The sequence below is a fragment of the Cervus canadensis genome, chromosome 28 (assembly GCF_019320065.1).
Source record: "Cervus canadensis isolate Bull #8, Minnesota chromosome 28, ASM1932006v1, whole genome shotgun sequence".
Classification (NCBI taxonomy): domain Eukaryota; kingdom Metazoa; phylum Chordata; class Mammalia; order Artiodactyla; family Cervidae; genus Cervus; species Cervus canadensis.
This window is the reverse complement of record NC_057413.1, coordinates 32,228,630-32,256,191: the sequence shown is the minus strand read 5'-3', so window position 1 is coordinate 32,256,191 and position 27,562 is coordinate 32,228,630. Positions and strand designations below refer to the sequence as shown.

The 27,562-nt window shown below is 37.0% G+C and overlaps 1 protein-coding gene across 15 annotated transcripts in view; it reads left to right on the top strand.

Annotated features, from left to right (window-relative positions):
• The window catches only part of KHDRBS2 (KH RNA binding domain containing, signal transduction associated 2), a 714,887-nt gene that overhangs the window by 610,015 nt on the left and 77,310 nt on the right, over positions 1 to 27,562 (top strand). For 10 of the 15 annotated variants that reach the window (XR_006266123.1, XR_006266120.1, XR_006266124.1 and 7 more), the window contains one exon: positions 19,320 to 19,378. The exons of the other annotated variants lie outside the window; for them this stretch is intronic. Coding sequence is in view for 5 of the 10 variants with exons in the window: in XM_043450327.1 (XP_043306262.1) it covers positions 19,320 to 19,378 (59 nt within the window). In the remaining 5 variants the exon portion in view is untranslated. The remainder of the gene's footprint in view (positions 1 to 19,319; positions 19,379 to 27,562) is intronic. 15 annotated transcript variants of the gene reach the window in all.

Genomic DNA, 27,562 nt, shown 5'->3' with positions numbered 1-27,562 from the left:
GAAGGCTTTCTTATCTCTCCTGGCTATTCTTTGGAATTCTGCATTCATATGGGAGTATCTTTCCTTTTCTCCTTTGCTTCTTGCTGCTCTTCTTTTCACAGCTATTTGTAAGGCCTCTGCAGACAACCATTTTGCCTCTTAGTATTTGTTTTCCATGGGGATGGTCTTGATACCTGTCTCCTGGTACATAAGAGGTTCTCAATAAATTTTGTCAGAAAAATGAAGAGAAAGTAGGTTGGAAATATCCACAATATTCATCTATTTATACTTCCTTGTACATGTGGGATAAGTCACTTCAGTTCTGTCTGACTGTTTTCAACTCTATGGACAGTAGCCCTTTGCCCATGGGATTCTCCAAGCAAGAATACTGGCATGGATTTCCATTTCCTCCTCCAGGGTATCTTCTTGACCCAGGGAGTGGACCCACATCGCTTATATCCACTGCATTAACAGGTGAATTCTTTACTGTTAATGCCATCTGGAGATCCAGCCAGTTCACCCTAAAGGAGATCGGTCCTGGGTGTTCATTGGAAGGACTGATGTTGAAGCTGAAACTCCAATACTCTGGCCACCTGATGCAAAGAGCTTACTCATTTGAAAAGACCCTGATGCTGGGAAAGATTGAGGGCCGGAGGAGAAGGGGACGACAGAGGATGAGTTGGTTGGATGGCATCACCAACTCAATGGACACAGGTTTAGGTGGACTCCAGGAGTTGGTGATGGACAGGGAGGACTGTTGTTCTGTGGTTCATGGGGTTGTAAAGAGTTGGACACAACAGAGCGACTGAACTGAACTGAGTGCCATCTGGAAAGTCCATACTTCCTTGTAGTATTTACATTTATTATTCCAACATATCTAAGTAATATGTTAATATACCTCCTCTTTGTATTCTCAAGATGATTCAGCTGTTCAGTAAATATTTATTGAATTATATCATATAGTTAAAATTTTGTAGGTAGCTTCTCAGTGGTAAAGAATCCGCCTGCCAGTGTAGGAGATGCAGGAGATGTGGGTTTGATCCCTGGGTCAGAAAGACCCCCTGGAGGAGGGCATGGCAACCCACTCTAGTATTCTTGCCTGGAAAATCCCATGGACAGAAGAGTCTGGCAGGCTACAGTGCATTGAAAGAAAAGTTTTGACCCTCAATCCCATGAGAAATTGAAAAGGAGAATAATAAACTCAAAACCTCTATACTTTAAAACCCCAGGTTCAAACTGCCTGCAATGGTTTAAAGGTATCTTATCTAAGTTCCTTAACCTGTGTGCTATTCTTTTGTAGGTGAATAGAATCTTTTATTCTGCTACATAGAAGTTTTCTAAGTAAGCACCAAATCCACTTTTCCTGATACAAACCTCCTGAAGCCTTTAGGTAGATAAATAGATGGATATTTAGATGTGGCTCAAATGCCCAGTCATGACTGACTCTGCGATCCCTTGGACTGTAGCCCACTAGGCTCCTCTGTTAATTGAATTCTCCCTGCAAGAATACTGGAGTGGGTTGCCATTTCCTCCTCCAGGGGATCTTCCCCATCCAGGGATTGAAACTGTGTCTCTAACTTCTGCATTGGCAGGCAGATTCTTTACCACTAACACCACCTGGGAAAGATAGATAAACAGATAACTCTTGAAGTTATGTCAAATAAGGATCAAAGAAATTGGTAAAAAATAAAAATAAAGAAATTGGAGACCTTGCTCTAAATAGAACTGAATGCTAAGAATTCAGTGGAGTAAGATAGCATTAGATGCTCCCAGTAGAAAGGGGAGTCAAGGGATGAATACACAGGCAGTGAGGGATGTAACCAATGCAATGGATTGTTGGATGATAACTACATTAGAAGTTAGTGGTTTAAACTGAAATTAACATAAAACTCATCAGTTCCAAGACGTCAATTTACTCAGTTGGCCAACATTTCTTGACCATTTACTGTATGTCAGGCACTGGGTTACTCCCAGTAAATATATGATGGTCCAAATAGCCCTGAATATTATAAATCAAGTTTTATTTGGAAAGACAGATAAATAATTACTAGCACACAAAAAAGTGAAATTCAAAAATGACAGTGATATACGTGAGAGGTGAACAGAGTTGTTGGAACACATCATATTTGGAATCTGAGGTTTCCTAGAGGAGGAAATAGTTGAGCAGGAGATTAAGAGGGTTTTGAGAATTTTGTGTGCTCGGATCAGGCCCTTTGTCTTGATCATAGTTGGGATTTTTTGTTTTTTTGTTTTTTGTTTGTTTTTTTTTTTTTTTTTGAGGAGGAGAACAGGCAAATGCAGAGGGATTCTTGCAACTCATATGATCTTCCTAATCACAGTTAAGTCAAGATCAAAATGTCATTAGGTAAATTATTTTCCATCTTTTTGTCTAATACTATATAGATAAGTTGACAATGATTGTTTAAGTAGATATAATGGACTACATGAAATATAGGTTGTCCACTGAATTCTGTCATCAGATACACCAAGGTTCAATTCCAGTTTTACCACCAGAGACCTGTTTAGCTTAGGACAAGTAACTTAATCAGATAAACCTAGATTATCTATTCTGTATTTTGCTCAATACAACTAACTCAGAAATTGTTGTGATGATTAAATATGACAATTCTAACTTAGCAAAGTTTGGTACGTATTAAGTGTGGCAAAAGTATTAAATGTATGTTTTTATGGTTATTATAGTTATTATGACCTCTTGGAAGGAAGGGTAGGAGAAGAATTTCAAAAAGATAAACAATCTAATTTCTTGTTTAAGGCCCCTTTCCGTTTTAAATCTCTCGGTTCTAAAAATCAGGTGGTGAAACTGGTTAGGACATAGAAAAGAAGATTTAAATCAATAAGGAAATAATGTGATAGATATCGATTCTGCCTTTCACTGCAAATGTTATTAAAAATATTAGCAAAATAGAATTAAACAAAATCATGGTAGTTTACAACCCATGCATTTGCGTTTGGGCCTCCAAAATATCTGGCTTAATATATGTATCAGTCTCAGGATCCATCAAATCTTCTAAAATGCTTTTTTAAACTGCTGAGTCAGGTTAACCTGGAATTAACCTCTTTTCATGCCTTTTAATATCTGTAAAGTTGTAAGGGGGAAAAAGCTAGATGTGTAGCAAATCAAACTGCAGTTTTTGAATGTGCCTCTAATGAAATGAAATAGCTGTGAATTATCTTCAAACAATTTATCCTAATATGTGAATTTTCTCACGTGTTTTAACAAAAATCCCAAGCTCATAAAGAAAATAGAGACGGAAAAAGACAAGGGAGAAAGCAGTTGTGAAGAAAAATATTCATCGTACAGGTATTCATTTTTCCAGTAAATATTTGCATACCTACTATATGATTGATATTGTGGCTGGTAATGATGATACAAGAAGAAGAATGAAAGACACCACCAACAGAGGGATTTGCTTAAAACAAGAAATGCTTATGTTTGCCCCGTTTTTAAATCATTCCTTGTTTTCAATGCTTCCTAAGATAACATCCAAACTCCTTACCATGATAAATAAAGGTCCTTCAAGACGTGGCCCCTGCCTCCTTTTGCACCCTGTCTAACTCACACCCACCTGCACCTGCTCTGGAGGAGTAGCTGCCCAGGCCATGCTTTTAGTCACCTCTGAACTTTGCTTGGTGCTGGTGACTTGCCCTTAAGTCTTCTTCACTCCATTTTCATTTGAGTACTTAATTTCTTCTTCTTTTCAGAGTTTCATCATTTGATGAATGAAAAGCCAATAAGTCACTCCTTAGCATTTGCTTAGTGGCTTTTCTGTGAGACTGTGATTTCCATAAGGGCTTTTCCAGTGCCACTTGTTTCATTTTTAGTGTTTTACAAAATAGACTGAATGTATCTATATGGAACTGCTATGTTTTATAATGGTTATTGTACTGTTACATGTATAGGCAAAGATAATGAAAATTAAAGAATACCAGATCACCTTACTTGCCCCCTGAGAAACCTATATGCAGCTCAAGAAGCAATAGTTAGAACCAGACATGGAACAATGGATTGGTAAATTGGGAAAGGAGTACACCAAGGCAGTATATTGTCACCATGTTTATTTAACTTCTATGCAGAGTACATCATGTGAAATGCTGGGCTGGATGAAGCACAAGCTGGAATTAAGATTTCCAGGAGAAATATCAATAACCTCATATATTCAGGTGACACCACCCTTATGGCAGAAAGTGAAGAGGAACTAAATACCCTTCTGATGAATGTTAAAGGGAAAAATGAAAGGGCTGACTTAAAACTAAACAGTCAAGAAAGTAAGATCATGGCATCCAATCCCATCACTTCATGGCAAATAGACGGGGAAACAATGGAAGCAGTGACAGACTTTATTTTCTTGGACTCCAAAATCACAGCAGATGGTGACTGCATCTATGAAATTAAAAGATGCTTCCTCCTCGTAAGAAAACCTATGACCAACCTAGACAGAATTTTAAAAAGCAGAAAAATTATTTTGCTGATAAAGGTTCCTCTAGTCAAAGCTATGGTATTTCCAGTAGTCATGTATGGATGTGAGAATGGGACCATAAAGAAGGCTGAGCACCAAAGAATTGATGCTTTTGAACTGTGGTGTTGGAGAAGACTCTTGAGAGTCCCTTGGATTGCAAGGAGATCAACCCAATCAATCTTAAAAGAAATCAATCCTGAATATTCGTTGGAAGGACTGATGCTGAAACGGAAACTCCAATACTTTGGCCACCTGATGTGAAGAACTGACTCATTGGATAAGACCCTGACTCTGGGAAAGATTGAAGGCAGGAGGAGAAGGGGACAGCAGAGGACAACATGGTTGGATGACATCACTGACTCAATGGACATGTGTTTGAGCAAGCTCCAGGAGATGGGAAACCTGGTGTGCTGTATTCCATGGGATTGCAAAGAGTTGGAAATGACTGGGTGATCAAACAACATAGAATATATTGAGTGCTGAGAGAAGGGAAAAAATGCAGCTCATTTCCATGGGAAAGTAAATTTTGTTATAGAAATGATGTCAAAATGGAAATTATTTCTAAGAATTTATTTGCAAATAGGTCACATTCTCTAATGTAAGCATAAAGTTGATCCTATTGGCAGTGTTAACCTTCAGTGTTGGAGGTTAATAGGAGATTACTGCCAAAGGAAGACCTGAGAACAGCTATGAGAATTACCAAGTAACATCACAGGAACATGATGTTGAAGGAAGCTGTGGAGTCTTGAGCTACTTGGTGAAGGGTCTTTAATCAAGTAACATCACAGGAACATGATGTTGAAGGAAGCTGTGGAGTCTTGAGCTACTTGGTGAAGGTCTCTATCCCACCAGTGTTTGGTTAATGCCCTGGATGACACTATGAAAGGTTGTGGTTGGTGGCAAGAACTGATTCATAAACCCGTGTGCCTTACCCATTAATCTACACACTAGATTCACAAGCTTTGTAAATAACACTTGTATGAATCTTATTGAATTTAACAGAAGGGCTTGATCATCATGTAAATGGATTAGAAGTAAAAGAACTAACAATTTTCGATTTGAAGGTGGGAGTTGGGCTGAAAATGTATCTTTACTTAAGTTATCTCTGGAAATACAGTGTAAATGCACAATACAACAAAATTTCAGGGTAAATGCTGAAGAAACAAATATTAAGAGAACCCACTTAAGCACTAAGAAGAGTTGGACAGTTATGAATCGTTCATATTAATACATTAATTAAATCCCTTTATCCTTTCATCTGAAATATTATTTTGTAAGTTTTACTTATCTTCAATTCAGAAACTAGTAAAGTTTTAGTTGAAACTCATAGTCATCTATGTTTTCTACTTTTATGCCCCAAAATCTACAGCTTAGTCAAGAATTAGCAAAACACTGGAATACACACAAGGCATAAACCAAATGAATTTAAAACTATGAATGTGAAAGCTTTAATCTTATGAGGCCACAACAATCTCTGGTGTATCTGTAGAGTGTTTAATCATCTCTGATATTTTTTTTTTTATATTCTACCAAAGTACATAGTTTAAAAAGTTAAGTTGCTCTTTATCAAATTGCATCCTCTATTCCTCCCAACTTTACAGGTCTAGTTGGTTTGATTATATGAACACAAACCTATAGAACAGAGATCTCATTTTTGTTACTGCCAATGTCTCTATTCAAAATAATTGAATGTCTAAAAACTTGTGTACAAGCTTGGTTAGTCTCACTGACCTGTGAACAGGTTTATCCAGCACCTGTGCAGTTGCTCTGGCCCCAGGAACATGAGCACTGAGTGCAGGATGAGAAGCTCTATGGGAGCGGCAGTTTCGTCATGGTACAGGTGGGCCACTAAGAACTTACCTCAAAAACTAGCTTGACTATAGTGAGGCTTTTCTTAGAAACTAAAGTTTATCTTATTATTTTTCTATTGTGTTAGTTTCCATTTAATTAGTTGTCTTAGTAAACTGCTAAATTAAGGTAAAATGCTTCTCTACCCACACACACACACACAAAAAAAAAACCCTGAAATTTTCCATCTCTGATTTTTTGTTTTACAATCAACCATTAATTAACTAATCTGGTATTTTTTCCTGTCAGAAATTTTATGTACTTTTTTCTAAATATATATTAGTGTCTAACTCTTGATGTCAAAAAGCCAAAATGTTGTATAGAATTTTTTTGTGAATAACTAGACATGGATTAATGCATTAATACAGGTAATGTGTTCTATCATGATTTTACATATATACCAGCTACTAGGAAAATTATATCTGCTCTAACCACTGGAGTAATTCAGTTTCAAGTTTCAAATCACCAATAATTATCCTAATTTTAATTAACACTTCTCTAGTTATAACAGTGTGTTTACAAACTTTGATTGCTACATTTTCTAAAATATAAGGTGGAATAATAATGTCCATTCAAAGTAAATAATCATATTGGGCTTGAATTCATTTGTCCACTTTAAACTTGTATGTAACATATTTAAACAACATGATATATTAAAACAAATATAACACAATATAACTTTCTGAAATAATGAAATGCAAAGAATAGAGCCAATAGCATAGCTTACTGTTTCTAACCAAATCGTATATGTATTTAAAACTGATTGAAAAATAACATAACATTGTAAAAATTACAAATGCATCAGTTACAATATTTTTAAACTTTTAATCTGAATTTCATTCATGAAAATAAATGATTATTTTTCTTTTTATTATTGAATTATATTTGTTTTAAATGTTATGTTACTTTCAGTTTATGTATGGCATAGTCATTCAATATCTTTATAGATTATACTCCATTTAAAGTTGCTATAAAATATTGACTATATTCCCTGTGCTGAACACTACATCCTTGTAACTGATGTGTTTTATACTTATTTTACACCCGTTTGCGCTTCTTAATCCCCTTCACTGATTTTGCACAAGCCTCTGCTCTTCTGCCTTCTGGTAACCACTAGTTTGTCCTTTGTATCTGTGAGCCCATTCCCTTTTTGTTATGTTTGCCTTTTTGTTTTAGATTCAGCATATAAATGAAAACATACAGTATTTGTCCTTCTCTTTCTGACTTACTTATATGATAATCTCTAGTGGCATCTGTGTTGCTGCAAATGGCATTATGTTATTCTTTATTGGGACTGAGTATTATTTCATTGTGTATATGTACCACATCTTTTTTATCCATTCATCTGTTGATGGACATTTAGGTTGCTTCCATGTCCTGGATATTGTAACTATGGGTTCTTTTGTTCTTTTCTTCATTACCATTTCCATTGCTACTGATATAAGTAGACATCACTTCTAAAGCATATGCAAAGTTTTCTAAAGATATTTTTGCCAAATGTTTTATTATTTTGAATTATTTTATTTAATCGTTTATTCATTCAGCAAATATTTTCTGAATACCTGTTCATCTTCAAGGAGTTTCTTTAATTGCCAACTCTATTATTTGGGATATGGGCTAAGCTTCTATTATAAGAAGATCAACAATTCAGTTGTCCATACAAGAGAAACATTTATCTCCCTCACACATATTAAAGCATGGCAAGTAGGTGGGCTTTGCTTCATGACACCATTCGGGGTTCTGGGCAAGCGGGATGCCACTGTCTTAGATCAGGCTGCTGTACACGATACCATAGACTGGGGGTCTTATAAACAATAGAAATTTATTTTTTTGCAGTTCTGGAGACAGTAAATCCCAGATCAGAATATCAGCATGGTTGGGTTCTGATGAAGCCTTCTTCTGGGTTGCAGACTGCTGTATCCTTGTATCTTCACATGGAGGAAAGAAAGCAAGCGAACTCTCTGGGGCTTCACCTTTTTAAAGGCACTAATCCCATTCATAGGGCTCTGTTGGTCCTTTATTGGACCGGAACTAGGTGGTCCGGAGTCGACTATGAGAGAGTGAAAGGAGGAAAGAGGCTAATATTCCCTGGGTTATGCAGCCGGCTTTCACGCTCCAGGGAATCAGCCAGAAATAAAGATATATATATATATATATATATATACAGAGAGAGAGAGAGAGAGAGAGCGAGTGGGGTGGGGTGGGGGGGACCCAAGCTCTGATGGAGCAAAGGTGTTTTAATCAACATGGTGTGGGTATATATACTGTCTTGAAAGGTAGTTATTCTCAGCAAAGATAAAGATTAAAATTCCAGACTTACAAAACATAAGGCGATCCCTATTAAAGAGAGAGAGCTGTAAACAATCACTTTTTACCATATGGTTCATAAGAAGGAAGAGGGTACTTATCACCATATTGAAAAACTAGTCAAGGACATGCCTGAATTCCTCAGCCACAGGAAAGGTGTGCCTCTCCTCTTAATTCCTAAATATTCAGGAATTAATAAGGGCCAGAGGATTCCTGACAGATCCAAAACAACACATAGGAAGCCTCCTATTAAATGCTTCCTGACAATTCCCCCTATTTTATTATATTTGTGAAAAAGGTCCTGACCAAATGAGTTTGGTTAGTATTAACCAACGTTATAGAAAGACGACGAAGAAACAACAAATACAATTATCAAGACAATCACCAAAGTTACAGTTTCAGACCAAATGCTGTGGGTAATACTTTGAAACTATCTTCATGGGTCTAGCCCAGATAATTCATTCAGCTGAAGTTTCCAAATTAGTGGAAGAGGGCAGACGTTTAGGAAAAGTTTCAAAGATTTTCTTTTGCAGTAATTGTACATTCAGAGAGTCATTATCATGTAAAGGAAATTTGATTTGTTCGCAGTTGTAGGCACTATGATTGAATTGAATAGAAGTAACACAAAACTGGCAATTAATACAAGTTACAGATTAAATTGTAAGTGGGACACAGGCCTGTATAAAATATGACTGATTACAGCGAAAGAAATAGTTACTATGACCACGACTGGCCCCTGTGAAATGTCCGGTCTGAGTCCCAAGCTCTTTGGTGCTGGCAGCTAGTTTCCAAATGTCCCATTGTTCAGGCCCAATGTGTTTATTGAGAACAATTCGAGGAGGAGGAGGAGACCAGCCAAGAAGTCCGTTGTCATGGTAATGTTTCAACGTAGTGTTAGTAACCTTTACATAATGTTTTTTGTTCTTCCCCTACCTCTTTCCCTAAAGTTTCAGTAGTAAACATGGTTCACAGACAGAAAGGGCAGCAATGTCCGAAAGTCTTCTTTTGGAGGCAGAACAAAAACCCAAGTTTGTCGGGCTGACTTTTACGCACAACTCTGCTGGGCCCATACACAAAGGAAGGACTTCATAACCTAAAGAAATGTTAATTAGTTTTTCTTTCTCCCCAGGGTGTGAGGGTTCCAGGGAGGGGGCATATGGGTGGAGTCATTGGTTGATACTATCAGCCTTTTCTCAGTCTATTTTACCACCTGTAATAAATGGGGGTTGGGAAAGTAAGCCCAGTTAAGTTTGGGAGGCACAAGCTATTAGGAAAATGTATTCAGGACTCCAAGGCATTCCCTGTTGAGAGATCAAATTTTCAGCTTTATTAGTAAGGGTTTTTATCTCAAGAGGGGAGGTCATACAGTTGATGCCACCGAGGGCGGTGCTTTCTGGAGATCTTTAGAGCCACCATGGCCTGTATTGGAATTTCTTCCTCCCGGGGTTCTTGTGTTTTGTCTCCATTTTGAATGCCGGGGGCCCCCTTGGGTCAAATTTTCCAAGGAAAAACTTTGTTGGATCCATCTGGGGAAATACAAGCATATCCCTTTCCTGTAAGATTGATTTCCCAGATTTCTGTTGATTATTGAACCCGTCTTGATACCAAATGGGCAGAGGAAGAGAAGTGTCCTTCAATTCCTTCAAATATCTTTCTGCTCTTGTTAAAATATTTCCCTGTGGTAGGTTTAAAAAATTTAAAACAAATAAAGCTGTATTAACAATAGTTATAGGTTTAGAAAATATGTTGGAATCTAGTAAATTCTGCTTTAGATAAGGAAGACAGTAGTGTACCTGTGTATTACCCCTTCTTTAGTTTTTTTTTTATTTGTAACTTTAGTGTGTGATGTATTCGTTTGATTATGACTTGTGTCTGTGGATTATAAGGAATACCTGTAATATGTTTAATAGAAAAATATTGTAAAAATTCTTTAAAGTGTCTAGAAATATAGGCAGGGCCATTTTCTATTTTAATAGAACTAGGAGTTTATGGTGGAGGTTCCTATATTTTTAATTACAAAAACTGAATATATAGAATCAGAGACTATATTAATGGGGTAAAGATGTAGGCAAATAACTTAAATAAGAGCACATAATTCATCCTGTTGAGCAGAATGAAATTTAGTATAGAAGACTTTATGTTTTTTAAAAGTCCAAAAAAATGCTTTGGCGTTTTTAGCCCTATCTATATAAAAGATGGGTTCGATAAAGGACAGAAATGTTATGGACCTAACAGAAGCAGAAGATATTAAGAAGAGGTGACAAGAATACAGAGAAGAACTGTACAAAAAAGATCTTCCTGACCCAGATAATCACGATGGTGTGATCACTCACCTAGAGCCAGACATCCTGGAATGTGAAGTCAAGTGGGCCTTAGAAAGCATCGCAATGAACAAAGCTAGTGGAGGTGATGGAGTTCCAATTGAGCTATTTCAAATCCTGAAAGATGATACTGTGAAAGTGCTCCATGCAATATGCCAGCAAATGTGGAAAACTCAGCAGTGGCCACAGGACTGGAAAAGATCAGTTTTCATTCCAATCACAAAGAAAGGCAATGCCAAAGAATGCTCAAACTACCACACAATTGCACTCATCTCGCATGTTAGTAAAGTAATGCTCCAAATTCTCCAAGCCAGGCTTCAGCAATACGTGAACCGTGAACTTCCAGATGTTCAAGCTGGTTTTAGAAAAGGCAGGGGAAGCAGAGGTCAAATTGCCAACATCTGCTGGATCATTGAAAAAGCAAGAGAGTTCCAGAAAAACATCTATTTCTGCTTTATTGACTATGCCAAAGCCTTTGACTGTGTGGATCACAATAAACTGGAAAATACTGAAAGAGATGGGAATACCAGACCACCTGACCCACCTCTTGAGAAACCTATATGCAGGTCAGGAAGCAACAGTTAGAACTAGACATGGAACAACAGACTGGTTCCAAATAGGGAAAGGAGTACGTCAAGGCTATATATTGTCACCCTGCTTATTTAACTTACATGCAGAGTACATCATGAGAAACACTGGGCTGTAAGAAGCACAAGCTGGAATCAAGGTTGCCGGGAGAAATATCAATAACCTCAGATATGCAGATGACACCACCCTTATGGCAGAAAGTGAAGAGGAACTAAAAATCCTCTTGATGAAAGTGAAAGAGGAGAGTGAAAAAGTTGGCTTAAAGCTCAACATTCAGAAAACTAAGATCATGGCATCCGGTCCCATCACTTCATGGCAAATAGATGGGGAAACAGTGGAAACAGTGTCAGACTCTTTTTTGGGGGGGGAGGGGGCTCCAAAATTACTGCAGATGGTGATTGCAGCCATGAAATTAAAAGATGCTTATTCCTTGGAAGGAAATTTATGAGCAACCTAGATAGCATATTAAAAAGCAGAGACATAACTTTGCCAGCAAAGGTCCATCTAGTCAAGACTATGGTTTTCCCAGTGGTTATGCATGGATGTGAGAGTTGGACTGTGAAGAAAGCTGAGCACCAAAAAATTGATGCTTTTGAACTGTGGTGTTGGAGAAGACTCTTGAGAGTCCCTTGGACTGTAAGGAGATCCAACCAGTCCATCCTCAAGGAGATCAGTCCTGGGTGTTCATTGGAAGGACTGATGGTGAAGCTGAAACTCCAATACCTTGGCCACCTCATGTGAAGAGTTGACTCATTGGAAAAGCCCCTGATGCTGGGAGGGATTGGGGGCAGGAGGAGAAGGGGATGACAGGATGAGATGGCTGGATGGCATCACCGACTCAATGGACGTCTGTTTGAGTGAGCTCCGGGAGTTTGTGATGGACAGGGAGGCCTGGAGTGCTGTGATTCATGGGGTCTCAAAGAGTCAGACACGACTGAGCAACTCAAATGAACTGAACTCAACTTATATAAAAGGAATGCTAGAAATAATAAATTCAGTGTTTTTGAAGAAATTCTATAGTTTACCAGAAGGATAATGAAATGAAATTTCTCTAAAATATTTTAGAAAAGCTAATTGGAAGTTGATATAAGTTTGTAATGTGTTCTCAAATTGGGATTTATTTGTAATAAAGTTTTATTAAAGTACAAAAGAGATAGAGAAAGCTTCTGACATAGAGAAAGCTTCAGAGTGCCTCCCTGCTAGTCTTTAGCCAGGTGTCATGTAACTACTAGCAGTCTGCTAATTAGAGAAAAGAAATGTCTCAAAACTGAAGAGAATAGCACCGGGCCCCTCACCCACAACATGCATTTTGAGATAACCTTGGCAGCAGGTGAGTTGTTTCGGGCCACAAAATGATTGACATGAATCTTGAAGAAAGGGGGGTTTCTAAGCAAACACAGTTTCATTAACATAGCTTGAGAATATTTGCATGAGTAAAACACTGGTTTGTCAAGTTGGTTCTGAGTCTTAGGCAGAACCGACTTGAAGAAAGAATCTAGGGTAAATACATAGCTTAAGACAAACATTTCCATAAGAAAAACGCATTGGTTAACTCAGGGTTTGAGAATAGTTCGTCAAGGCTGTATATTGTCACCCTGCTTATTTAACTTACATGCAGAGTACATCATGAGAAATGCTGGGCTGGAAGAAGCACAAGCTGGAATCAAGATTGCTGGGAGAAATATCAATAACCTCAGATATGCAGATGACACCACCTTTATGGCAGAAAGTGAAGAGGAACTAAAAGCCTCTTGATGAAAGGGAAAGAGGAGAGTAAAAAAGTTGGCTTAAAGCTTAACATTCAGAAAACTAAGACCATGGCATCTGGTCCCATCACCTCATGGGAAATAGATGGGAAGATAGTGGAAATAGTGTCAGACTTTAATTTTGGGGTCTCCAAAATCACTGCAGATGGTGATTGCAGCCATGAAATTAAAAGACACTTACTCCTTGGAAGGAAAGTTGTGACCAATCTAGATAGCATATTAAAAAGCAGAGATATTACTTTGCCAACAAAGGTCCATCTGGTCAAGGCTGTGGTATTTCCAGTGGTCATGTATGGATGTGAGAGTTGGACTGTGAAGAAAGCTGAGCACAGAAAAATTGATGCTTTTGAACTGTGGTGTTGGAAAAGATTCTTGAGAGTCCCTTGGACTGCAAGGAGATCCAACCAGTCCATCCTGAAGGAGATCAGTCCTGGGTGTTCATTGGAAGGACTGATACTGAAGCTGAAACTCCAATACTTTGGCCACCTCATGCGAAGAGTTGACTCATTGGAAAAGACACTGATGCTGGGAGGGATTGGGGGCGGGAAGAGAAGGGGACAACAGAGGATGAGATGGCTGGATGGCATCGCCGACTCGATGGGCATGAGTTTGAGTAAACTCCTGGAGTTTGTGATGGACAGGGAGGCCTGGTGTGCTGCAATTCATGGGGTCGCAAAGAGTCAGACACAACTCAGCAACTGAACTGAACTGAACTGAACTTTAAGTGAAACCAAGTGTCATTATGGCAACACAGTATTTTAAGAGAAACCTCCTTTTAAATTTGTAAAGAGAAGGGAAAAAAAAGAAATATCACTAGTTTGTTTCCTCCTGCCGCTTAAGAGAGATAAAAACTTCTGACGCTTGCAGCCTATTTCTTGATTTGGAGACCCCTGGCCTTCCTGCCTGTTAAGTCAAACTAGATCAGCCAAGTAAAAGATCGAAGGTTTGTGGGGGCAGGGGCCCAAAAAGTCCAGTAGGTATTCTAGAGGGGACTGCTTGAGGGTAAAGGAGAAAGTCATTTAGGGCTGGTATATCAAAGGCAGCACTGCCGGATGTTGAGGGTTTGAGGGAAAAGGTGGAATTTGCCCCTGGTTTTTGTTAAAGGGAACCTCGGGGGAGGGGGACCTCCTGCTTGGAGTTTCTTGGAATAGGTTTCCCTTTAATATCAAATTTAGATTTACACTCTTTGGCCCAATGCATTTCCTCTATAGCAATGAGGGCAGATTTTTGGAGGTTTCTTATTAGCTTTCTTAGGACAGTCCCTTTTTAAATGGTTTTTATCTCCACATGTAAAGCATACTTCATTTTCTTTTTTTAAGGCAGCAATCATTGTTTCAGCCAGCATTTACATCTTTTGAGTTTTTGATCTTATATGGTGACAAGCTGTCAAATAATCAAAAATAGTCCCTGTCTCACGGATTGGAGCTATAGCCTTTTGAGATACTTGATTTGCATTTTCATAAGCAAGTAATATTTTTAGTTGTCTTTTAGCTTTTTTCTTTTTTTCAAACACAGTATGGAAAATAGCAGTTTCTAGAGACTTTGGGATTTGTGCCCACTGGCAGGGAAGGAGTGCTTGGAGCAACCGGGGCAGGATTATTAGGAAAATTCTGAAAGTAAAGTAGAAAAGTGAGGGGGCTTTCTAGCCGATTGACCCATGTCTTAGTACTTACTGGCCTCAATAGGCCCTGGGGGTCACTCCGTCCAAATCCAGATGGAGTCCCCAGTGTACCAGAGTCCGTTTCTGGGTGTCACTTGTTGGTCCTTTATTGGACCGGGAACCTGGTCGTCCAGAGTCGACGATGAGAGAGTGAAAGAAGGAAAGAGGCTAATATTCCCTGGGTTACACAGCCGGCTTTCGTGCTCCAGGGAGTCAGCCAGAAATATATATATATATATATATATATATATATAGAGAGAGAGAGAGAGAGAGAGAGAGAGACAGACAGACAGACAGACAGACAGACAGAGAGACAGAGAGACAGACAGAGACAGAGACAGAGACAAAAAGAGAGAGAAAGAAAGGAAGACATTAGTGGAGACAAGCTCTGATGGAGCAAAGGTGTTTTAATCAACATGGTTTGGGCATATATACTGTCTTAGAAGGTAGTTATTCTCAGCAAAGATAAAGATTAAAATTCCAGACTTAACAAAACACAAGGTGATCCCTATTAAAGAGAGAGAACTGTAAACAATCACTTTTTACCATATGGTTCATAAGAAGAAAGAGGGTACTTATCACCATATTGAAAAACTAACGAAGGACATGCCTGAATTCCTCAGCCTCGGGAAAGACGTGCCTCTCCTCTTAATTCCTGAATATTCAGGAATTAATAAGGGCCAGAGGATTCCTGACAGATCCAAACCAGCACACAGGAAGCCTCCTGTTAAATGCTTCCTGACAGGTCTCCACCCTCATAATCTAATTTAATACCCAAAAGTCTCACCTCCTAATACCACCACAATAGAAATTGACATTTCAAGAAATAAATTTTGGAAGTTACTAGGATTCCATCCACCACTGTTAACATGTCTTCCAAAGTGGCTCCAATAATTGACGTTTGCAGCCAGTTACATGAAAGTTCAAAATAAGTAGAGGACAATAAATTTAATTTTATGAAAATCATGAAGAACTTTTACACATAACTTCACTCATGGCCACACTCAAATGAAAGGAAGAGTAGAAAATATAGTCTTGAGATTGTCAGTATTTCTTATTGAAAGAAGAGCCAAATGGATTTTCAAACAAGTTGAAGTCTTCTTTGCCCAGCCCTCTCATCCAAACGTAAATGAATACTCATATTCTCATTAAAACAAACATAAGAATGGCTACCTTCTGCCTAAAGGAGAAAAATCCATGTTCAATTCCAATTACTGCAACCAGCTCAAAATCTAGACTCTGGGAAGGTTAGGTCTGATATGGTTCTTTGAAGCCTCAAAACCTATCAAATGATAGACAAAATATCTTTCTTGTTCTTGACCTTCTTCCCCATACAAAATATGCAATATAAAGTAGTATAAAAGGAACAAAATAACTACAGTAGAAAGTTCCTTTGGGAAACGCTCATAAGCAATAATTATTACAAAATCCTCCTTAACAGATTAAAAGGCATCTAAGCACCAGCATTGAAATACATTTTTTTGGTGAGTGCCTCTGGAAACCTTGATTCTCTTTTCTGGAAGTTACACCAGATTTATTGGAAGGTCCTTCCTTATCATAATGCAGAGCATGCCATTATCAGGCTTCACAATGTTTGCCACATGCTTCCTGCCGGTGTACGTTTAGAGATTCAAGGGTTGTTCCTGGGATTGTATATGATAGCAAAGTCTAATGGAAAGATATGAGGGCATCTTGGAACAGCACTCATTATCTCTTGCTATTGAAATACAAAAACAGTTGACTTCTCTAATCCTGTTAAGTTCTAAATTTCTGAACCCTATCCCATTTTTAAATTATTTTAATAGAGCTAACATAAAACAGGCAGAGATAACTTCTCTTAGCAAATCTCTATTCACTTCTGATTTTTCTGAAAAAAATGGCCCATTCTTATTTGAGCTCATAACTTCTTTAAACATTTTTAGAAAGCAGCAAAGATTACCGATAGTTGGGCTTTCTCTAGTTTTTCCTCATAATGCTGAAATATATATGCTTATAGCCTGCCATTCAGGTTTTAGTGGTAATGGTATAACATGGGCCATCAGCTTTCTATCAAACAGTACTTTTTTCTTACACTGTCTGCTCTTCCAGTGGACTAATAGTGCATATTTGAGATTTGTTTTGTTTTTTTTTTTTTTCTTTTCTTATAACAATCCCTGAAGTAGGCAGTGATTTAGAGTAAGTCTGCTTCTATGTGATCATTTAGAGTCAAGTTCCTTGTATGCTGCAGTGCAAGACTTCCTAGGTATTAACTTTATTTCCATGGTGAATACTAGATCATCATTTTTAGTGCATTCTACCATCTTAGGAGGTGACTGTGCACAATTCCAAAATGAGGAGCTTGCTTTTCATTTGGAAATGACCTCAAAGTTGACACCCTTACTTCTGTGCATATCCCGTGTTTCCTGACACAGTCACAAGGGCACATCCTGCTTCTAGGTTGATTAGGAGTGTATTTCATTCACTGTGTGGTCATTTGTTCATGTAGAATATGTTCTTATGGAAGCAATGAGAAGTAATATTTGGATAAGCAAAAGCATGAATTCTGTAAGAGTCCATTATGATTGTTATCTATTATTCTCCCATTATTTTGCATTAGCCATTATTTTCAACTTCCCAGTTGGTGCTAGTGGTAAAGAACCCATCTGCCAATGCAGATGGGTTTGATCTGCATTGATAAAAGACTTGGGTTTGATCCCTGGGTTGGGAAGATCCCCTGGAATAGGGCATGGTAACCCTCTCCACTATTCTTGCCAGGAGAATCCCATGGACAGAGGGGTTAGACAAAGGTCTGAGTTCTGAAAGTTAAAATTCCCTCTTTGTGTAAATGTGTCATTTATGTTAGACAATGACTCAGGTTCTGGTCATGGTCTCTCTTACTCATGTTCCTTTTCCATTCTTAGCTTGGTCAGTTAAAATTAAACTGAAATCCATTCAAAAACAAAATAACAGCACTAGATAGTCATGACTGCCACTTCTTGATAATCCTGGAAATGAATGTAACAACTCTCAGGACTTTGCTACACATATATGTGGGTTCTCAATTGGGTTGCATCATTTCTAAGAAGATAAACATCCAGCCACTAGGCTTCGATTTCTACAATTTCAAGTCTTAGAAGGATGCGGAGAAAACTTATTACCATAAGTTTTTTCTTAGAGAGTTTGTATATAATTATCCTGGCAATGAAGATGAAGTTATCTTTTTCTTTTCCAGATACATTACACCAAAATGAATTATTCCTTATCAATTGCTTCCCAGAAATATAAAATTGGCAAAATTTCCATCTATCTTTCTTTTCACCTCTAATATACAGACTTTTCTTTTTCCCTTCTCATTCCTTACTGTCAATGAAATCTCAAGTATTTTATAAAATGAAGCCTATGGGATTGCCTTGAGGGATAAAGACAACCAAATAATTTTAGGTCTTCCTGTCTTCCTTCCAACCTAACCGTTTGGCCATTTATCACACACCCTCAACCCTTATACATTTTGGTATCTGATATTAAGCCCTTTTCTTGTCACCCTTTTATATACTTGAAAAGAATTCATAATTGTGATATAATTTATCAATGCATACATAAAATTATATATGTGAATATACATATAAGCTTAAATATACATATAAACTTTATGCACATAAGCATAAATTTATTCCGGCAGAGATCTTTAGATGAAGGAGCTGGAGTGAAAAAGTATAGTGTACCACAAATATTGTGGATTCTTAAGTAAAATACACATTAATTATCCAAATATTAAGCTAAGTTTAAATAATTTCCACTTTTTGTATAGTATTTTTTAAAATGATAACTTGGTTACATTAGGCTAAACATCTAGCAAAATATTAAGTGAGAGGAAATAGCTTATGTAGGTGATAAACCTATGGACCTATGCTGTGAAAAAGTTGGACGGGAGTATAACTTCAGTGTATGAAAATGAAGATGAAATTGATGTATATTTCTTAAGTTAATTGCATTAAAAGTTACACACAATTGACCAGATTGTCATCTTGTGTAGCACTTTTTCTTGGAAATAGACCTTTCATAATTCTCCTCTTGAAGTCTCACACTTGTATTTTAGAAGAAATTTGATTTATATAAGTGGAGGATAGAGATTTTTAAAAAATACTAATGTGAGATGAGAAAATTATAGCACTCTTTGTCAATAACCTGTATTGTTCTTACTGAATATTCTTGTTAGAATTTTATTATTCAGTGAATATTATTCTGTTATTATTTATGTTCAAATATGTGTTTTATGTCTAGAGATTCTTGGGATATTACCTCAGTACACATTTTGATTTCAAATTCCATATAAGTTTTGAGGTTGATTCCTCTCAAATACAGTAACATTGATTACTGTCTAAATCTATTGCAGTGTTCCTGAATACTATGACTATGGTCATGGAGTAAGTGAGGATGCCTATGACAGCTATGGTAAGAACTTTTCTTTACTAAAACTGAAATCAAAACATTCATCGGTCACTGACAACTCAGAAATTACCTCTATCTTTCTAACCCCAGTTTTTTTTAGAAGTCCAGGTCACATTGATTTATGTAATTACAGGGTGAGATTTTACCTAGAGAGCCAGAAAATTGAACAGATTAATTTTGATCACAATTCCAAGAGCAATTAATCACAATCATAGATAATTTTCAACAGCAACAATGAACATTCTGGATAGTGTCTTTCTTAAATGTTTCACTGTTTCCATTGTCTGACTCATTGATATGACAGCAATGTTGTGCCTTTCTGTTATCATAAAGATCATTAGAATAATACACAGTTAAAAAATGTATAAACTTTTTAAGGAAAGAAATTGTAACTTTCAAGTTATTTTTATTGCATGTAGTTCCTGAAAGTGCCAAATAATGATTGATTCATAAGAATTAATAGTCAGTAAGCATATCAGTGTATAAATTAATTTCAAAACTGCATAATTTAATTTAAAACCCATTTAAAGTTAATTGTTCTTCAACTCAATAATATTATTGAGTGCCTATGATATATCAGTACAGTACATTACTTTAGAAGTATAGTTTCTGGTTCCTGAAAATATATGTGCAGTATCACCAGCTGACTGCCTTGAAAAATAACATTCATTTAAATGTTCCCAGTCCTCAGTTCAGTTCAGTTCACTCAGTCGTGTCCAACTCTTTACAACCCCATGAATCGCAGCATACCAGGCCTCCCTGTCCATCACAAACTCCAGGAGTTTACTCAAACTCATGTCCATCGAGTCGGTGATGCCATCCAGCCATCTCATCCTCTGTCGTCCCCTTCTCCTCCTGCCCCCAATCCCTCCCAGCATCAGGGTCTTTTCCAATGAGTCAACTCTTCGCATGAGGTGGCCAAAGTACTGGAGTTTCGGCTTCAGCATCAGTCCTTCCAATGAACACCCAGGACTGATCTCCTTCAGGATGGACTGGTTGGATCTCCTTACAGTCCAAGGGACTCTCAAGAGTCTTCTCCAACACCACAGTTCAAAAGCATCAATTGTTCGGTGCTCAGCTTTCTTCACAGTCCAACTCTCACATCCATACATGACCACTGGAAAAACCATAGCCTTGACTAGATGGACCTTTGTTGACAAAGTAATGTCTCTGCTTTTTAATATGCCATCTAGGTTGGTCATAACTCCTTCCAAGGAGTAAGTGTCTTTTAATATCATGGCTGCAATCACCATCTGCAGTGATTTTGGAGCCCCAAAAAATAAAGTCTGTCACTGTTTCCACTGTCTCCCCATCTGTTTCCCATGAAGTGATGGGACCAGATGCCATGATCTTAGTTTTCTGAATGTTGAGCTTTTAGCAATCTTTTTCACTCTCCTCTTTCAGTTTCATCAAGAGGCTTTTTAGTTCCCCTTCACTTTCTCCCATAAGGGTGGTGTCATCTGCATATTTGAGGTTATTGATATTTCTCCCGGCAATCGTGATTCCAGCTTGTGCTTCTTCCAGCCCAGCGTTTCTCATGATGTACTCTGCATGTAAGTTAAATAACCAGGGTGACAATATACAGCCTTGACATACTCCTTTCCCTATTTGGAACCAGCATGTTGTTCCATGTCCAGTTCTGACTGTTGCTTCCTGACCTGTCTACAGGTTTCTCAAGAGGTAGGTCAGGCAGTCTGGTATTCCCATCTCTTTCAGAATTTTCCACACTTTATTGTGATCCACACAGTCAAAGGCTTTGGCATAGTCAATAAAGCAGAAATAGATGTTTTTCTGGAATTCTCTTGCTTTTTCAATGATCCAGCGGATGTTGGTAATTTGATCTCTGGTTCCTCTGCCTTTTCTAAAACCAGCTTGAACATCTGGAAGTTCACAGTTCACATATTGCTGAAGCCTGGCTTGGAGAATTTTAAGCATTACTTTACTAGAGTGTGAGATGAGTGCAATTGAGCAGTAGTTTAGATTTTTATTAAAATAATATGAAGGCCAATCTGTTCCTCTTTATGAGGAGCAATAAAGGAGATAATGAATGTGGCCTGCGTTTGGGGCTCCATGTAATGAAGGTATAGTGCTCCATTGGGACAGGGAAGGAAATGTTCAGACATTGGGAGAAAGTGCACCCTCCTCAGAACAGAGGCATCAAATCAACCCACTTCTCTGGTGACTGTCATGAGGTCGATTCAGAAACAGGAGCCACCATCATAATGATTGCTATCCAAAAGTTGAGTTTGTCCTTTGAGCACAAAGGTATTGTCAGGCTTTAGGAATATGATGGTATACACAATAGATATTGTCCCTCCTGGTTCTTACTGTCTACTTTTGAGAAACATATTCCTACATTTAAAAATTGTGCCAGGCTATAAATCATATGATGAAGTAGAAGACCACAAACCATTACTCATGCAACAAGTACTTATTTAATGGCTAACACATGCAAGCCATTCATCTCAATCCTGGAGATACTTTAGTGAACAATCTCTTAAAGCTTACATTCTAATTAGAAGATACATTATTATTTATGAAACACTTTTTCCAAGTGGAACTTTTATTTGTAAAATACAGTCATTGCTTTTCACATGTGGCACATAAATTTGAGGAAGAATCATCACCTGTGAGATTTACTTTACAAAATTATATGCTCTGAAGAAAACGGCAAGGATCAATTTGATGATATGTGACTGCATAGTTGGTAATGGGATGGGAGATTATTTAGATTATATCACTTTTTCTATCAATATTTTCCTTCTGTCAACATTGCATTTTATTCTCCTATTTCTTTATTGTTTCTCATTTTTATTTTTTATTGTAGTATATATATATATTTTGTTTGTTTGTTTTAGTGTATGGGGTTTAATACTGCGGGAAGCTTTTTTTTCTTTTTTTTTTTTATTTTATTTATTTATTTTTTTATTAGTTGGAGGCTAATTACTTCACAACATTTCAGTGGGTTTTGTCATACATTGATATGAATCAGCCATAGATTTACACGTATTCCCCATCCCGATCCCCCCTCCCACCTCCCTCTCCACCCGATTCCTCTGGGTCTTCCCAGTGCACCAGGCCCGAGCACTTGTCTCATGCATCCCACCTGGGCTGGTGATCTGTTTCACCATAGATAGTATACATGCTGTTCTTTTGAAATATCCCACCCTCACATTCTCCCACAGAGTTCAAAAGTCTGTTCTGTATTTCTGTGTCTCTTTTTCTGTTTTGCATATAGGGTTATCGTTACCATCTTTCTAAATTCCATATATATGTGTTAGTATGCTGTAATGTTCTTTATCTTTCTGGCTTACTTCACTCTGTATAATGGGCTCCAGTTTCATCCATCTCATTAGAACTGATTCAAATGAATTCTTTTTAACGGCTGAGTAATATTCCATGGTGTATATGTACCACAGCTTCCTTATCCATTCATCTGCTGATGGGCATCTAGGTTGCTTCCATGTCCTGGCTATTATAAACAGCGCTGTGATGAACATTGGGGTGCACGTGTCTCTTTCAGATCTGGTTTCCTCAATGTGTATGCCCAGAAGTGGGATTGCTGGGTCATATGGCAGTTCTATTTCCAGTTTTTTAAGAAATCTCCACACTGTTTTCCATAGTGGCTGTACTAGTTTGCATTCCCACCAACAGTATTGTAGTATATTTGATCTACAATGTTGTATTAATTTCAGGTGTAGAGCAAAGTGGACCAGTTACACATACATGTATATCCACTCTTTTTTTTTTTTTTTTTTTTTTTTTAAGATTCTTTTCCCATTCAGGCTATCTATTTCTCAATTATTTACATTTAAAATTTTAATACCATGTAAATAAGGCAATAGGGAAAATGTGTGAATATAAATGATTACTTCTCAGACCTTCCAATGGAGCTGTAGGAGCCATGGTCAGGAGGGCTGGACTCACCTCTGAAACCTATTTTGTTCTTTCATGGTTGTTTAGCTCTTCTGCTGCAGCCAAGTCTAGAGATAGACTCTATCACTTTATAAGCCACCCTGCTCATAAACACTAGATTTCATTCTGAATAAATCAGAATTTACCAAGCAATTCTCTGCATACAGAAAGCAATTGATAATTTTTAAAAAAATACTTCTTAGTAAAGTAATGAGGAAAATGTAGAAAGTGGTTTGTCTTATCTGGACACACTAAGAAAGATATTAGGCAGGAATTTTTATATAATAACTTTTATTACCTAAAATTTCAGCCAAATTGGCCATATTCTTATTGTTAAAAGATTAAACATATTTATGGTCAAAAGTAGACTTCTCTTTAGGATCTTGACTTTTTCTTTGGCCACCAAGATCCGTTGCCATTTTCTGACATTGTTGAGCAAGTGTTAGTTCAAGAATACATTTCACGTTCAAGATAATTTGACTCGCTGTTTGTAAATGTTGATGTATCAACCCTCTATGCATTCTGACTTACGAAGTGCTTCTTGATTTTCATGTCAGAAAGGTAATTATGCTGACAGAATTTGTTTCTTTTGTTGGAGTCAGGAGGTAACATTCCAGAGACAGTAACCAATGCACTGCAACCCTTTTCCATGGTGCAGCTCCTAGAAAACAGTGGAGTACAGGAAGGAGGCTGCTCACAAGTCAGGATTCCAGCAGCCCAGTGCCCCTTCCACCATCCCACAATCTGCTCACTGTGACCTGTCTCTGCTGCACTGGGCCATAGCATGCAGTTTGGAACGCTGAACCAAAGCGCCTGTGTTTTACACATTGCACATGTGGAATTAGTTACATACTTCTAGAAAAATTTTGCCACAGATGTTAAGAAGTGTAAGTAGATACATAGGTGTGACTAACCTAAAAATAAGTTATTTTTCTTACACTAAAAATAATATGTATACACTATAGAAAATTTAGGTCGAAAAAGGAAATTTAAACTATACTCATTTATTTACTCATTCTTTACTGCTTGTTATATGTTTCACTGATTTTTAAATCCAGCATGATACACATCTTATCTAAAAAGAAAACAAAATATAGACTGCTTTATAAAAATTCTTATCAGATTTTCCCATCATAAAAGTTTCTTTTAGTTCTGCATTTGACAGAATGTAAAATTTAATATATTTTCATATGTGCTATTATAATTATCCATGAACATGTAGATTTGAAAAGGGATGCTCCTTTTGTATAACCAGGAAATAAAGAAACAGTTTCCCAGGTGGCTCAGTTGGTAAAGAGTCTGCCTGCAATGCAGGAGACCCAGGTTCGATCCCTGGGTTGAGACGAGCCCCTGAAGAAGGAAATGGCAATCCACTCCAGTATTCTTGTCTGGAGAATTCCATGGAGAGAGGAGCCCAGAGGGCTACAATTCATGGGTTCACAAAGAGTCAGACATGAGTGATTAACACTTTTCAAAGAAACTGTTTGCATGTCAATCTATATAGTCACGAGATTTATATTTGGAGAGTGTTCATGTTCCCATACCCTATACAGACAATTGAAAAAGGATAGTCAAATGATGAGAAATAGTAAGAGTTCAGCATCATAAATTTGTAGGCTAATTAAATTAATATGCATTATACTCACTGATTTTAGTATTAGGTGATTATGAAAAGTGAGCTTTAAGTTCTGCTTCTTGTTCCATAGGTTGCTCATCCTGCCATGTCCAAATGGACAGATAATAATATTTAAATATGCATGTGGACAAGTGATTTGAGGACCCACTCATATAAATTATAGATTGATGCATTTCATTAATTTTCTATACCTCACATGTTAACAAGTATCCACTTATAGCTTATGTGTAATAAACTGTGTGCAGTCTTTTAAATTAATAACATCTACTTCAAAGTGTAAATCTTGCATCTCTGTTTATTCACTTATATTTTGAATTACTTTTTCCTCTTTGTTACATTTTGGTTGTATCATGGATACAGATGTGTATTTTTATAAAATAAAGAGCTCCGATTCTCAGTTTCCTGGCAACACCTGGACTTGAACAATGGTGTGAGGAGACTCACAAGCAGCTGCCCCAGATCCTCCTCTTCATCTCAGGATTGAGCTGCAAGGGAGGAACAGGGGATGCTATCCAGGATGATTGGATCCCGCATCAAAAGCCTCGTGGGTGGAATCTCTTATTCAGGATTCCTTCCAAAATATTTCAAAATAAACCAGTGGAAGTAGGAATCTAGTCACTGAGTATGACACTTCACTCTGAATCTTTACATATTACATTTCATATATCACCAGATTGAAATTGTATTTGTATCTTTTGGGCTCATATTTCATGTTGAAGTGACAAATATGCTGACTCCTGTGAATATCATGTATCCTTTTAGGCTTCACTGCAATTAAATTATTCAAGATATTTTTCTACAATTTAATATTGAATATTAAACTATTTTCTTAAAATGATGTAAATATTTAACATTTAAAATAAATATTAATATGAAATGTGATACAATTCTATTTAATATATAAAATTAATATGTAATAATCTACTTATATTTAATAACAATCAATGAATTAATTATTATTAAACATTTCATTGATGCTAAATTATTGTCAAATTAATATTTAAATGGTAAATTTATGATAATTTGAACTTATTTTTGTCACATGACTATTTGAATTACAGAAATTGCAAAACAGTTTTTACAGTTTTAAAATATTTCCCAATTTATTAGAGTCTATAATTACTTTGGATAAGTCTGAATAGCTCATAATTCAATAAGGGCACGCTTTGAATAGAGAGCATGGATCAGCTTGTCTTACGAATACTTTATGTAATAAACACCCTCCAAACTGAGGTTGTTAGCTAAGAATGGCAGTAACATTCTCTTCTCAGAGAAGAGAGCTGTTTGTTAAAATGTATTTAATGTACAAACTGAACAGTTAATTATGGATCTATTTCATAGTGGAATTTTAGATGACAGCTATGTGGAAACATGGAGGGTAATACTAACACACTGTCTTGAAATGAATGAAAGCAAAAATTTTTATGCCCTATTCTAGGACATTTGAGTGCCTCACTTCAAGCTGATTACAGAACACAAACACATTCATTTTGTGTCAAGGAGCTGAATGATTATTATCCCCATGTGAAAATAAGCCCTGTTTTGATTAAACTGTGAAAATAGCAAAGGAAAATGAAGCTATTTGGCAAACATACTGCCATGTGTTTCAGGAGCAAACACTGTTCATTTGCAATAATAAATAAAAATAGAAATTTGAGGAAACTGATTCTACAAATAAAGATGAGTTTTCTTAATATAAGCAATAATGTATCAGTAATTTTTAAAAGTAATGTATACAAAGTATTGTAGGATTTATTAATATTTATGTTGGTATTGAGAAATATTGAGAAAAATGTCACTGTGATTTATCCAATTTTACTTTTAATAGAGATTATTAAACTTTATTTTCAACTAAAGAAGAACTAAAGAAATTGTGCTTCTAAAGTATTTTTAAAATCCAGTTGTAAAATTAACTTAAGTATTAGTTGCTCAGTTGTGTTTGACCTTTGCAACCCCATAGGCTGTAACCCACCGGACTCCTCTGTCCACAGAATTCTCTAGGCAAGAATACCAGAGTGAGTAGCCCTTCCCTTTTCCAGGGGATCTTCCCGACCCAGGGACTGAACCCGGGTCTCCTGCATTATAGGTGGATCCTTTACCATCTGAGCCACCAGGGAATTTAAGGAGAAGCTAGTTTTCTGTCACGTACTATTTCAGAGGTTGCAATGAAATGGATATCTAATCCAACTCTTCTTAATAATAAATGCAGACTATGTTGCCTAGAAGAAACAGCCAAAATGAGCATGGCTTGCACTGCTTGCGTTGCTCATTTTAAGTTAGGTGTGCTTGCAGTGGTTTCAATTTTGTTTTGAATCCTGAACTCCTGAATTCAACAGTTTTGGAAACACTGGAACATGTGTTTCAGTATTTTAGATCAGAGATTCTTAACCTTAGTTTTACATTTTAGAATCAGCTGGTGAAGTTTGAAAAAAAAAAAATACCAGTGTCCAGTTACCATCCCAGTAGAGCTCTATCAAAACATTTTAAGAAATAGCCCTTGGTTAAAAGTTTGCTGGGTGGTCTTCCTGGATGTTAAGGTTGATAATAAGTTTTAGGTGGATTTATGGGAGCATTCTGATGTGACTAACAGTCTAATATGAAGGGTCAAAACTGTGTCAGCCATATACATTCTTGAA